Source organism: Cyprinus carpio, chromosome A11, assembly GCF_018340385.1.
Source record: "Cyprinus carpio isolate SPL01 chromosome A11, ASM1834038v1, whole genome shotgun sequence".
NCBI lineage: Eukaryota > Metazoa > Chordata > Actinopteri > Cypriniformes > Cyprinidae > Cyprinus > Cyprinus carpio.
Window position 1 is genome coordinate 16,408,612 of NC_056582.1, and position 13,436 is coordinate 16,422,047.

General features: G+C 36.6%; 1 protein-coding gene across 4 annotated transcripts in view; it reads right to left on the reverse strand.

The window, feature by feature from the left end:
- Positions 1-13,436, reverse strand: part of arhgef10la (Rho guanine nucleotide exchange factor (GEF) 10-like a) — a 112,933-nt gene that overhangs the window by 77,497 nt on the left and 22,000 nt on the right. For 2 of the 4 annotated variants that reach the window (XM_042766511.1, XM_042766510.1), the window contains exons 4-13: positions 12,331-12,485; positions 11,804-11,893; positions 10,201-10,328; positions 8,825-8,908; positions 7,174-7,282; positions 6,259-6,362; positions 5,486-5,563; positions 3,068-3,247; positions 1,364-1,480; positions 180-272 (exon numbers count right to left, since the gene is read on the reverse strand). In XM_042766511.1, coding sequence (XP_042622445.1) covers positions 180-272; positions 1,364-1,480; positions 3,068-3,247; positions 5,486-5,563; positions 6,259-6,362; positions 7,174-7,282; positions 8,825-8,908; positions 10,201-10,328; positions 11,804-11,893; positions 12,331-12,485 — 1,138 coding nt within the window. Of the gene's footprint in view, positions 1-179; positions 273-1,363; positions 1,481-3,067; positions 3,248-5,485; positions 5,564-6,258; positions 6,363-7,173; positions 7,283-8,824; positions 8,909-10,200; positions 10,329-11,803; positions 11,894-12,330; positions 12,486-13,436 lie in introns of those variants that run through there. The other 2 variants (XM_042766513.1, XM_042766514.1) reach the window with 2 other exon arrangements.

Consider the following 13,436-nt stretch of genomic DNA (forward strand, 5'->3'; position numbering starts at 1 on the left):
TCATGAGCCATGAGCCAAGGGAAGAGCAAACTTGTGAGCCAATAGGCTGCGAGAAGACGTGGCATGCTCTTAGCCAGTCATTGAGTTTCTAATAAACTTGCTTGGCAACTAATTTCTAGTTTTTTAAAGGAGCGTGACCCCTCCAGCACTGTGCTAATAGTTTATGGATAAATACTGACCTGCAGGAGGAGTATGAATTGAGGAAAACGCTGAATAGGCTTCACCATCAGACCATAGAGAGTAATGCGGTCAGCGCTGGATGCTTGCTTCTTCTGTCAATGTAAAGAGATGCAACCAGATATTGAGAGAAAGGCAAAGAAAAGGGTAGACAGAGTCATTCCCACATACAGAGCAGAAGAATCTTGACACTCAAGGGAGTCTGAGAGATGGGTGGAGGTTAACATTACACTATTGATTATTTCATGCCTGCCAGCAGACTCTGGCAATAATTAGACTGCGCACTGTCAGATAGTAGGTCTACTTAAAAGGCCTCCAGCAGGTTTCAAAGCAAGGATATTAGATGGTCAACTATGCATTTGTGGAGTTCAGTCGCTTTTACAGATGTTAAAGATTCAAGTCACCGTGAAAATGTGTTGCCATGATAACACTACACACTTATTTTGTGCTTTATGCAACTTTAAAGAAAACATAACCACAGTCTCACATTTACAAGGTGAAATATTTTGAATAAAATAAAAAATAAAAGCAACACTTATAATCCATTCAGCATATCAGAAGCTTGCCTGAAATGCTCCAAGTGAAAGATCTTCTCGCTCTCAGACTAACCTCAACGCTATTAAAATGAATCTCCAATGACTTCTTTTGTTTTTAATTAGTCTTTCTGGCTCATCTTTCAGTTAAAATATCGAAAAATCCTTGAAAGAATGTAAAATTACTTGAGAACTAGCATTATGTTAGATATTGGGATTTTTTGGAGAATGTATATATATTTTTTTATTTACATGCTTTTAACTTATTTAATACATTTGTTTATAGAATACATTTATATTAAATATACATTTTCTAAAATCAAAAAAAGAAGGTAATTTTAAAGTCAGTGCGACCCAAACAACATTGGACTCCACTGACTTTTTGTATGGACATTTTTTGTAATATCTTCTCTTATGTTTCACAAAAGAAAAAAGTTATAGGTTTGAAGGATATGAGAGAGAGAGTAAATTTCAGATTTGTCTTTTGTTTTCTGAAAAAAAAAAAAAAAAAAAAAAAAAAAAAAAAGCATACTCAATAGGATTTTATACTTTTTTTTTTTTCCTTTCAAACAACAGCACAGCAGTAGAAAGAGGTGATTTAGGGTGACACTTGTTTCTTCAAGAGGCTACTGACAGCTAATATCAGCTCTTACCTTGAGAAACTCCAGAAATGCTGGTTTAGACATGCAGGCTTTCTTAATTAGGGCCATGGCATTGGTGAAGTTATTGACATAATCACTATATACGTCCAGCACCATGGATTTTGAGAACTAAGAGGAATACAAAGAGATGATGTTAAGACAAACAAATGCTTAGAGAAGTCATATTTAATTTGGTTTTATGTTCATTTTCTGCTTTGTTTAATGCATCGGTTAACATGTACAGTTTCTCCTTCGGAGCGGAGACTGCTCTTGAATTTTGCTGTCGTGGTGGGCAGGCCACTCTAAAGGTGATTACAGGGCAAAGAGATGGAAGTAAACAGTAATTTTAGTGTGGTATTTATGGAGCAAAGCACCACTGTTTGCCATCCCAAGGACCTAAACATCTTTGACAGTCCATTACTGCCGGGTGTTTTAGAGTATAGGCAAAATGGCAGCCATCCATTCGCTCTGCTCTGATTGAAGCTGAACAGACCTGCTGACAGCAGCAGTGCTCGCAGGACCTGGAGAGAACATTAACGAGCCACAAATAGATGTCAAACCCTGTCAAACTGTACCTCCCCTTTGGGACCGCCAAGTATGGCAGGAAATGATACACGCACAAAAAGATGTTATTATCAACAAACACACATACAGGGCAAATTTACGAAACAGTTGCAGCACTTTGCAGCTTTCAGTATTTCAGTGCAAAAACTATCAGGATTGTGCTATGAACTGCTAATAATTTGCAGTTCATAACTATTTTATATTTTTGCGAATTAGTGGCTAATTTGTATGAAATCATACAATCTGATTCTCATTTGTATAGCACTTTTCACAATACACATGGTTTCAAAGAAGATTGTAATGTTTTCATGCCTTATAGTCACAAGATAACAGCTGGGTGATAATATACAGTAGTTAACAATTTGACAAATGACAAAAAAAAAAAGTATCTCTTTATGTGAGTATACTGTATGCACTTACAGTATATATCCAACTATTTTATTAATAACATTAATAACAGATGTTTGTGTATATTTTGATCATGGCAAAATAATTAATCAAATGATGATCCAATAGTAGACAAGAACATCATAACCAAGCATATATCCACATGCAGAGTGTAGATGAACACAAGTTCACTATTTTAAAAAGCCAGTTTAAGTATGTTTGTGACATTATATGATTTCCATAATCAAGCTGGTGCTAAAACAACAGACACAATGCTTTCTTCGTCTGCAGTTCAACCATAGCAAATTTGCCCCACAGTGTGTACATATGCACTCAATAACAGAAAAAATGTTTAAACCAGTGCAATATGATGTGTGTTATGTGGGTATTTGGTCTATTTTCTGCTTTCCAATGCACAGCAGTGCAACTTCAGCTCTAAGAGTTCTCTCTGTGGTACTTCTCTGTGCTCGAGGGACTTTATAAAGACCAATAGTGCTATGGAATAAAAGCAGGTCAGACAGGCCAAACGCTCTTTAAACAGAAGAATAATGAGAACAGCTTATGGATGCTGCCTACGAGGAGGGTCACTCCCGAAATCTCATTCATTAGTCGCCCTGCAGCCCAATGGTACCAACATGCTTACTTTGGTAAAAGACAGCCATGCTCACTCACAGTAATTGTCTATGCTTTTGAAGTAAACTGGAGCAGAGTACAGCTAGTACCTGAAACAGTGTCCAAGTCATTTTCAAGAATTTTCCTACTCACTGAAGCTACAAACAGGTCCCCAATCTTTTCACAAGAGTCCCATTCGGCCACCCGAGATGCCAGGGCAATCTGGAACATGGAGTGGCATTGCATGATCTCCCGCAGACGGAAAAAAATTGGCCGGATTTTCCTGACACTGAGGATCCGAGGCTCAGCCTCCATCAGAGGTCGCTGGTATTCCTAAAAGACCATGGAAAACGGAGATATATCTTTTGTATGCTATTACTTAAATATTTTTATAGGAGGAATAATTTACAGCTCTGACTTGCCTCACCTTGACAAGAGTGTCAGATTAAATGTGCAGAATTAATCTTAACAGCAAGGTGAAAAAAGTCTCACTACGCATTATCCATTTCATTCATTTGAATACACAATTCAAAGTCTGCAATTTACATACATGAATACATCTTTGGAATAATGCATGTGTTTGGACAAAAGTAAATGCATATCCTGTATATCACCTCTTTCACAGTTTCCTGATTCAGTTAGTCTTTGTTATTTTGTATGAATTCCACTTTGTTTCAAGATAGGATGTCAGATTTATTCAGTCTGTTTGAATTTATTCACTATTGGTCATTTTAAAGTTTTCGATAGAAATCTCTAACCAAAACGACATTTATTTAATCAAAAATACAGTAAAAACAGTAATAATAATAAGAAGAAGAAGAAGAAGAAGAAGAAGAAATATTATTACAGTTTGAATTAAATGTTTTCTATTGTAATATACGTATATTAAAATGTTCGATAAGACTTGTGCGAAAAAGAGTTAATGTAAATAATGGGGGATGGAAACACATTTTGTGAATAAATTCCTCCATGCGCATCAAAAAGTCATGTGACTGTGCTATAGGATGGCATTACCTGACTAACCAGCGGACAGATTTCAGTGAACAACATCTCAAATGTGGTTACGGTCATTCTTAAATACCCAAGCAAAGTCTGTCAAAGTATTTCTGTATAACTGTCTCCGTCTTGCATGACTGTGTTCCCAAACAGCAGGCATCCACCTCCTAAAGCAATGACCACATTTATTGTGTTTTGTCTGCTCGCTCGAGGCACAGAAAATGTATTATATATGAAAATTATTATATTCAGTGAATTCTCCTACTTTTCTTAGTGATATTTAGTGTCAGTTTATCAGGAAGTGACGAAAAAAAAAAATCAACTCTTTTATACTACAATAAAATGAAAAGGGATTATTATGATCAAAAATGGCTTAAAAAAAAAAAAAAAAAAAAACTAAAGCATCTTCCAGGTGGCTAAAGAATAACAACATTTGGATGAACTATTCATTTGTTAATATAAATTCTGCCTCTGATATTGGCTTTGACTGTTTTGCAACATTGTCAAATTGTGCTTAGCTAAATGTTTGTTTAAGCTTGATTTCCTTAAATTGCAAAACAAGCTAGTAATGTTCATAGATAAACTACAAGAGCTAATCTTTAAAAGCAAAGAGACTTTGCTGGTTAGACTGTGGATACAATAGATTTTTCATGGCTGCTTTCTTACCCTGTAGTCTCCAGCACTAATGAATTATCGACAGAGAAAATAAGACAAAGGATGAGGCAATGGGACTATATCTTTTTCTAAAGATGCATCTGCCCACAATGGCACTACTAAACTTAATTACACAGACCCCCATTCCCCTGCTTTGAGGCCACTTTACCTGATCTAAACACCCTAGACCATGTCTAGCACGCTATAAAGAGAGCAGGAATTGTAAAGTACACCCGACAGAGCTTTGATTCGACAACAAAGCTTGGAGACAGATCCTGAATGACTAGATTTCATAGTGCGTAAAGCTGTCATTGATCTGTGATTCAATTTTAGACAGTGCCTGTGCCTTCAAAGGAGTGTGATAACAAATGCTTTTCTTTCCACCGCTAGCTGAGATCAGAATTATGTCTAATGAAAATCCACACTACGAAACCCACCAAACATGCATGTTTCCATTTAAAGGAATGTGGATGTGAAAGCAAATTCAGTATTAAAGAAAACTGATATCTTTTGTATTGAATAGCTGGCTTTTTTCACATTTGAAAGACTCTTGACATTATTTGTAACCCTTCCAAAACTTTTGTTTTGTAATCATAAGAATGATTTAACCATTTCAAGACAAAAATAGTGACATTTTGACTATCGATTTAATGTACATAAAACAAACATTCCCAGAAAAATTAAAGGTAGCAATGATATTTGACTTTACCATTTCAGCTACACTTTTGAATTTAAGTATGCATTTATTTTGAAGTAAAAGCATTGAGTTTCAGATTTATCTTGAAGAAAAGACACTTACCAAAAGTTTTAAACTTTGTCAAAATATTTGGTCATTGCAAATTCACCCTACTAAATTCTATCAGTTTTTTTTTTCCTTTCACCAACACAGCTATTTCAGGGACAGATGCAACAGTATCTTACCTGTAGAATCCGTTTTAGAGAGTCCAGGTAACTCCTCTCACTCTGCACAATGGAGCTCAAAATATGGCGTCGGACAATCTGTGGTTGAGATGAAAGACATTTATACATTCATAGTAAGCAGGACACAAGAGACATAAAATATTATTTCTACTTGAAATAGATTTTTTTACATTACAAAAAAAAAAAATTCTGTCTGTCTAATACATAATTAGTGAATAAAAGTATTTCTCTGAACAGCAGTGTATATCTATTGTAAATTTGTTATATATACACACACTCTCTCTCATACACACACACAAACACTTATACATGTATGTCAGCCATTCCATTCCAGTGTCTGTTGGAATTCCAACACAGGCACACCTCATTCTGCTTCATGACATACTGATCAGGTGATCACCTGAACCAAATCTTATTTAAAGAGGAAACCGGCAGAGGGCTAAAACAACTCTCTGCTGACCAGGATGACCACCAACTCATTCAGATGTCACCAAACAACATGAAAGATGACATCAAAGTGACGCACAAAAAGAAAGGCAAACGGCAGCTTGGGTGAAGTGCATGGCAAGGACGGTTCGAAAGAGGAGAGGCCTACAAGCCACAGTGTCACGCACCCACTGTGAAATTTGATGGAGGATCGGTGATGATTCACTTTAGTTGGGACAATATTGATGCAAATGTCACTACCAAATTGATGGCTTTGCTCAAATGTGATGCATGGATTGAGTACACATTCAATTAAAAATACCAATAATAAATACTTATACACACACCTGTTGGCTGCTAAGCCCTTCTGGCATTGGTCCCAGTTGTGCAGGTGGATGTTTTGCCTCTGATACCATAACATCCAGATACCCTGTATCATCCTCAGTGTCATCTGTCAGGATACAAAAAAAAAAAAAAAAAAAAAAAATTCAAACATTTTATATACTCCTGCAAAGCTAAAAAAAAAAAAAAAGCTCAAACAGAAAAAAAAAAAAAAAAAGTACATCCAAACTCATTACAGAGCAGGCTGTTCTAAGGCCCAACCAAACACACTTTCAATCCACACGGCTACAAAGGAAAACCATCCGACATACAATTTTGCACCTTTTCCCAAAGGCTTAAAATCTTCACACAAGTTTTTGCAGGCTCTTGAAATAATAAAAGAAATAACAGAACCTCCGAAGCAAAATGTTTTGCACTATATGCAGTGTGGTACATGATTTAGAGCGCAGTTTCAATAGGCAACACGCCAGTCTCTACTTCCAAATGGTAATCTAGCCAATCTCAGCCAATTTTCCTGTGCATCAAATGTCCTCATCAGCTCTTCTCCCTACCTTTTATTTTAAAGACCCAATCTGATGTATAATGCTTTTCTGCTTCCCAAATATTTCACATCATGTTTTTTTCAGCCTCCGACCTCCAGGAGTTCATTTTTTTTTAAAGCAGAATACAAGAAAGTGGTACTGGACTCCATCAGCCTTTTTCTATAGTTTTTGACTCTGTGACTGTCAGATCATCTGCTATCTATAAAGAGGTCTAGCTTAATTTAATGAGCAGCCCTGTCCATCTGAGAGAAAAAGCATTAGAAATGTATAATTGCTTCTTTCCTGAATGGGATTTTTTTTTTTTCTATCAAAGGAAAAGTAGTGAGGATGAATGCTTGAAAGAAGATAAATTCTCAAATGAAATCATTCTTAGATTACCTGAGTGCTCCTTTTTATGTAGGAATGAAACTCTCCTCATCACAGCGATTTTGGTCTTCTCCAGGCCATCTTTCGTTCCGCTGCGTGCCGCCCGCATCAGCTGATGGACCTGCAAAAGTTACCAGAGGGGAAGAGAAAATCATGGGCAGCCGAGCTGGAGTTCCTCCATAACCAGAGAAGTGGTAAACCCTTATGGAAATGGGTCGACCATCTCAAGCCCTTGAGCGTAAACAGCCATGCTCTGGTTCGCCTGCCATTTGTGAGACATCAGTTCAGTGCGTCAGGGTGTCAGATGGGTGTGTGCTCAACAGGGTCTGTTTCAATGGCCACGAGCCACAAGATCCTAAGCGTGTGAGAGAACATCGAGTAACAGTGATATTTTTGTATTTAAAAAAAAGGAGGGGGCAGCTCATCTCTGCGAAAGCAGGTCATTAATAGAGTGCATGTGGAAATGTCTTGCTTGAACCACATGAGAGCTCTTTACTTTATATATACACAAGTGTGCCCATAACCCACCCTCATACAAATCAAATTAGAGATTAGGGAAGCTGAAGCAAAATGGAGTATTTTAGTTGAATACTGATAGTTGAAATGGTCTGAAAGGTTTGTTTACAACAGAGAAAGAGAACGTGAGATACAGAGAGGTACTTTCAACAAGAGAAAAAGGAGAGACGGAGGGTATGTTCCAATCTACAATAAGTGCTCTGCAAAGTGAACCTCAAATAGCAAGATTTAAGTGCGATTTCAAATCGTAGGGAACATATAGCGTATAAAAAAAAATCAATATATCAATTTAGAGGAAATGAACAAGGAAACTTACTTTGATTAAATAGAGATTCGAGCAAATTTGATGAACAATTAAAAATATATTTATTTTGTAACAATATAAATGTCTTTACTGTCACTTTACACCAGTTTATTGCATCCTTGCTGAGAAAAAAAAAAAAAAAGTATAAACAAACCTACCTAAAAAAAAATGAACAATAGCAAAACTATAACAAATAAAAATAACTCTAATTGTATTTTATATTTTAATAATAATAAATTACATTAAAAAGTATAGTATTTCATAAATTGTATTGTATTATACAGTACAGTATATACAGACAATCTGCATGTTTTATTTGTTGTCTGTGTTTGATGACATGAAATTCAAATGAACTTCTACAGTTATCTCTTCTGCTCTGTTTGTAGGGAGCAGCAAACACTCTATGGGCCCTGAAATTCAGAACAAAAAAAAAAATGGGAAATAAAAAAAAGAAAAACACAGAAAAAAAGAAAGTAAATAAATTACAAGACAAAAATAGAGAAAGTGAAAACTCAAATGAAAAAGATTTGCGCTGCTGAAAATGACTAACAAATGCTGTGCTTTGAATGTTGGTCCCAAACATTGGATGCTGGGATGTCAGTGTGTTACCAGGCTTCTTTACTGCATTTCAGTTTGACTGGCTACAGCATGTCTATGCTGGTCAGCAACAACAGACCAGCATAAGCCAGCATGGAAATTCACACTGGTCCTTTCAGCAGGGAAAAGTGAAAAAGAGAATGAGTGTAACCTTGTACCCAGGTGACTGTGATTGCGCCAATTGACAGCTCTGAGCTAGTTCACCCCGGCTGAAGCCCATTCTTCCCCATATGTGCATGAGTGTACCTGATGTCTGCCCCCCAGTCTCATGGCTAGCTCCTGTTTGGTCCTGGTGTAACCTTCTCTCAGTCGTCGCACATCAGTGGAGAGCTACGGGTATCATCACAGCAACAACGCAGGCCATGGGTGAGAGTGCAAAAACGAAGGGGTAAGCATAAAAGTGAGGGAAACGAAGGCATGAGAGCAAGGCAAAAATCAAGATCAACCACAAAAGCATATGCAAGAGAGATGACTGGAACCAGGGGCATGGCTTAATTTTTAAGTCAAAGCAGGGTGGGATAGACAGAGGAAGATAAGTTTATGACAGAACGTGCACTCTCGCTAATGCGAATCTCAGACAAGGACCTCTGAATTTTCCAAAACAGACCTAGGAAGGCATCAAGTCCACATCCAACATGCGTGAAACTTGCTGTCGAATAATATGCCTTCATCTGAACTGTTTTCAAGTCTTCACTCTTAATTTTGCTTAATTAAATGCATCTTTGCTAAATAAAAGCATTAATTTCTTTATTTAAAAAAAATCTTGCCTTCCCTAAAATTTTGGATTGTAGTGTATATTCATAAATACTTCTACCATTTCTACAGTAAAACAGACATTGCAGTCATTAAATATTTCAGTTACTATTATATTTTCATAATTAAACAGTTTCTTACACAGTTTAAAATACCAAAGCTTAATTACTCAATATTGTAGTGAAGTCAACTGTTGCTTGTTTGTCTTGTGAGTTCATTTTAATCTTAACAAGTCCATTATAGGAACATTTGAAAGAAAATAATTCCTTTCCAATTATACATGCACTAAAAAAGCTGGAGGAATAACAGTTAAACTGAGCTCAAATCACTGTAGTATTAGATTCAGCAATCTAATTCTTGCTTATCACGAGTCGTCTGGCAGTAGGAATCTTATGGAGCCCAGTGGAGGTAAAGGTGAGTCTGGCCATGGGAAATTGGTTTCCGAGGGAGTGCTGCCTGGGCAAAGTGTTTTCCATACCAGTGTGACCTCATGAACGTGTAAGGGCAGATAACACAGTGCACACTGAATTTAAATTTGAAGCAATACAGAGCAGTGGAAAAGTGTGTCAGTTATGCCCGGCATTAGTAGTGATTAGGCAAGTGCTTGCCAACACTGCACTCTTGTGGCAGCAAAGCACACAGCAACCCTTCATAGACCATTAAAGTATGCAAGAACCCGCATCTAAAATAAATCATCGAACCACGTACCAATCAATCAGCCTGCAACCTTGGAAGGTTTAAATCTTTAGATGAACATTTGTAGTTTATCATTATGAGGCATGTCGAAATGTGTAGGAAGATAAATCAGATGCTTGTCAGGATGCAATTATTGCAGTCGTGGGGAGACTTAAATTAACACACACACGCACCTTGCTGCGGGTTGGAGCCCTCTCAGAGTCGGACTGCTCATCATAGCTTTCAAACTCACTTGAGCTTGAGCCATTATTGGGCCCTTGCAAGCCCTCCTCTTTCTGAATGTCCTCATAGATCAAGTCAGCTGACACACAAAGCAATGCAGGTTTCAGTACAGTCTTGTAAACACTGAAGGACTTCCGACAATGACATGGTGAAAAGAAATATCTATAAGACATAGATGGGTGTTCCTTCAACTATAGACACTTTTAGCCCTTGTGAAATATGTGATTTTCACCACATAAAAAAAAAATGGGATTTCCATCTTCATCTCAAATGAACAATTGTGTTTACATTTTGCGGTGAAAATGACATGAGCTAAGATTTTCTAGTCAGCACAAAGAACTGTCGCTGCCACCATTTTATGCAAGAGGGTCTGGCTGCAGATTGCACTTGCACTCTCAGACTTGCATTCTCAGACTTGCACTCTCAGACACTTGCGCTTCCGCTAGTGACATCACTTGCAGTCTTTATTTTATATTTTGTTCTATTTAATTATTATTTTTTGTTTGAATCTCCCAGCATTTTACAACAGTAGCCAGGTGTTGAAGACAAGAAAAAATAAACTAAATTACAAAGTCGCTTGCAATCGCTACTTGCACTCTCCGCTACCTGCGACGTCACTTGCAGTCGACACAAATCATGCGTGTTGCCAATGGAGTCAACACCTGGCTACTGTTGTAAAATGTTGAGCAATTCAAACAAAAAGTAAGCAACAAACAGAACAAAATAAAAAAAGACTGTTAGTGATGTCACTAGCGGAAGCGCAAGTGTCTGAGAGTGCAAGTCTGAGAATGCAAGTGCAAGTCTGCAGCCAGACCCTTCTCATTTTATGTGGCAGTAAATATCTTATTTTCAACATTGCAAGCAGCCTAATAAAACATGCGTGACACTAGATAAATTTATAATCAATATGTTAATAATTAAATAGTTTATAGTTTCATTAATTCTATTTAAAAAAAAATATTTTCAGTATTTTTAACATTTCATTTTGTATAAATTACACTATCTACATAAAATTCACTGTCTACATTTCTACATTGAAATTAAAAAAAAAGAAATAATTTATTGTGAAAATGGTTTATAATAAAATGCCACTGCAATGTCTACTAAATCATACAGGCAGGTGCGTAGGAAATAAAAAAACAAATCTAACAAAAATAGATAAATCATACACACTGCTAAATTGTGGTGCCTGATGAAGGTTGCATGACCGACTGGTTGCATGAAAAATTTCAATCTTTGTTTAAATTATCATCATTAGTTAAATGTACCAATTAATATTTTATGGTGAATTTTTATATTTTAAGATTGAACATCTTGATCTGAAATATGAGTTATATATATAAAATATATCCAGAAAGTAGAAATATTATAAGAGTATAGTAAATAGTTTCCAAAAGTTTTAATATGACCTATAACAAAGGGGAGAAATCTGAATATTTTATACCCCTGCTACATAAAAGTGCTTGTACTGTAGAAGAAACACCCAGATACATGCAACAATCAAACAGTCTTGGAGATTTATACTGTATGCTAAAATGACAAACTATGACTGACCTTCTCCTGAAGACAGATCTTCACAGGGTACGTCATCATAGATCACCTCCAGACCAGCCGTCTGTTGTTCTGACTCAGCAGAGGCCTCACCTGGAAAAAAAGGGGAATTTTGCCATTTTGTAAAGACTTCTAAAACTGAGATTGTGGTTTCATGCTGCAATAGAAGGAATGTCTTCATACGATATTTATCTTATAATACACTTTTTCATTGCTGGTCTTTAAACCCAAGGATAATACTCTCCAATAAATAGTAAAGGCAAATCTGTGTATGTTCACATTGGTTTAAGTCATGTCCTTGTCAAGTTAAAAAATAAATAACTAATGATAAGAGTGCTGAAGGATTAAAGTTGAGCACTTGCTTTTTGTTGAATCCATACACTGGTGCAAACTCAGTGCATTCTTGTTTTTACAAATAATGAAGAAACAAACAAATGAAGCCAACAGTGTCACTCTTTTTTAAATATTCAAGTATTACTTTAAAAAGGTAAACACTATAGCTGTGATGCATTTGTTGTTTTATCTCTTACCTTCAGCATTTTCTGCTGGGATGTGTCTGATATCTTCTGGTCCTGCGTTTGTTTTAATAGTCCACGTTTCAATCTCGCTCTTCACCTCGGTGCAAGTCTGGTCTTCCTTTTCATTTAAGTTCTCTGGTGCAGCAGAGTCTGTGGAAGCTTGGTCTCTGGAACATTCCCCAAAAATAGAGTCATGTTATTGCTGACCTCTCAAGGGTATAACCGTACTGAGATCAGCTCAAGCCTAAGACTGGATGGTGGGTGGTAGGAGAGAAGTGGAGGAATTCAAATGCCATCAGCCCCACATAATGAGTATCACAAAAAGCACTTTTGTTTCGTTCTGAGTATGACAGTGTTTTGCGTAGAGGACTTAAGCTTGTGAAAATGGAAATGAGATGGTAATGGATTAGAGTATTCACGGTAGCGAATCAAATAACCAACGCAATATGACTTATTTTATCTTCATATCATTACATTAAATTGAAATTAATGTTTATATTATGTTATATAAAAGCTAGTATAGCATGCCAGTCAACCCAGTGGTGCTTGTTATGTCAGCTTCATTTAACTACAATAAATTCAAATATCTATGAGCTGTGGTACACGAAAAGGGTTAATTGCCAGGAAATAATAATAGATTATCTATTCATGGAATGATGTTGTTATGCTTAAAAATGTTTCAGCATTTCTGTTCATTGGAATGCATTTCAGCATTCAATCCCAACCGTCTACTCCAGGTTTTAATAGTGCTTTTAAGGGTCATCATCTATTGCCTCCATGGCAAATCATCACACATGCTTATCAATTCACACTACCTTTTACTTAACATTTCAAGAGCAGTAAAGCAAACATGCCAAGTACAAAATATAAATGATCTCTGTAACTTGGAAAGCATGACATATATCCTTTCAACTGCAGTAACTCCATGTAAAAGTGTGTGGAATGGCATTATAAAAGCTAGCTGTCAGAGCTAATCTCACAAGCTCCCAGATGCTAAGGGAAAGATCATGTGTTTTGCAGTAATACAAACATAAGACAGCTGTGAGCTACAGTATGTGTGTCTCTTCTCACTACAGATGTACCAAGTCAAGTGTTTTTGCTTTACCACTCCCACTAAA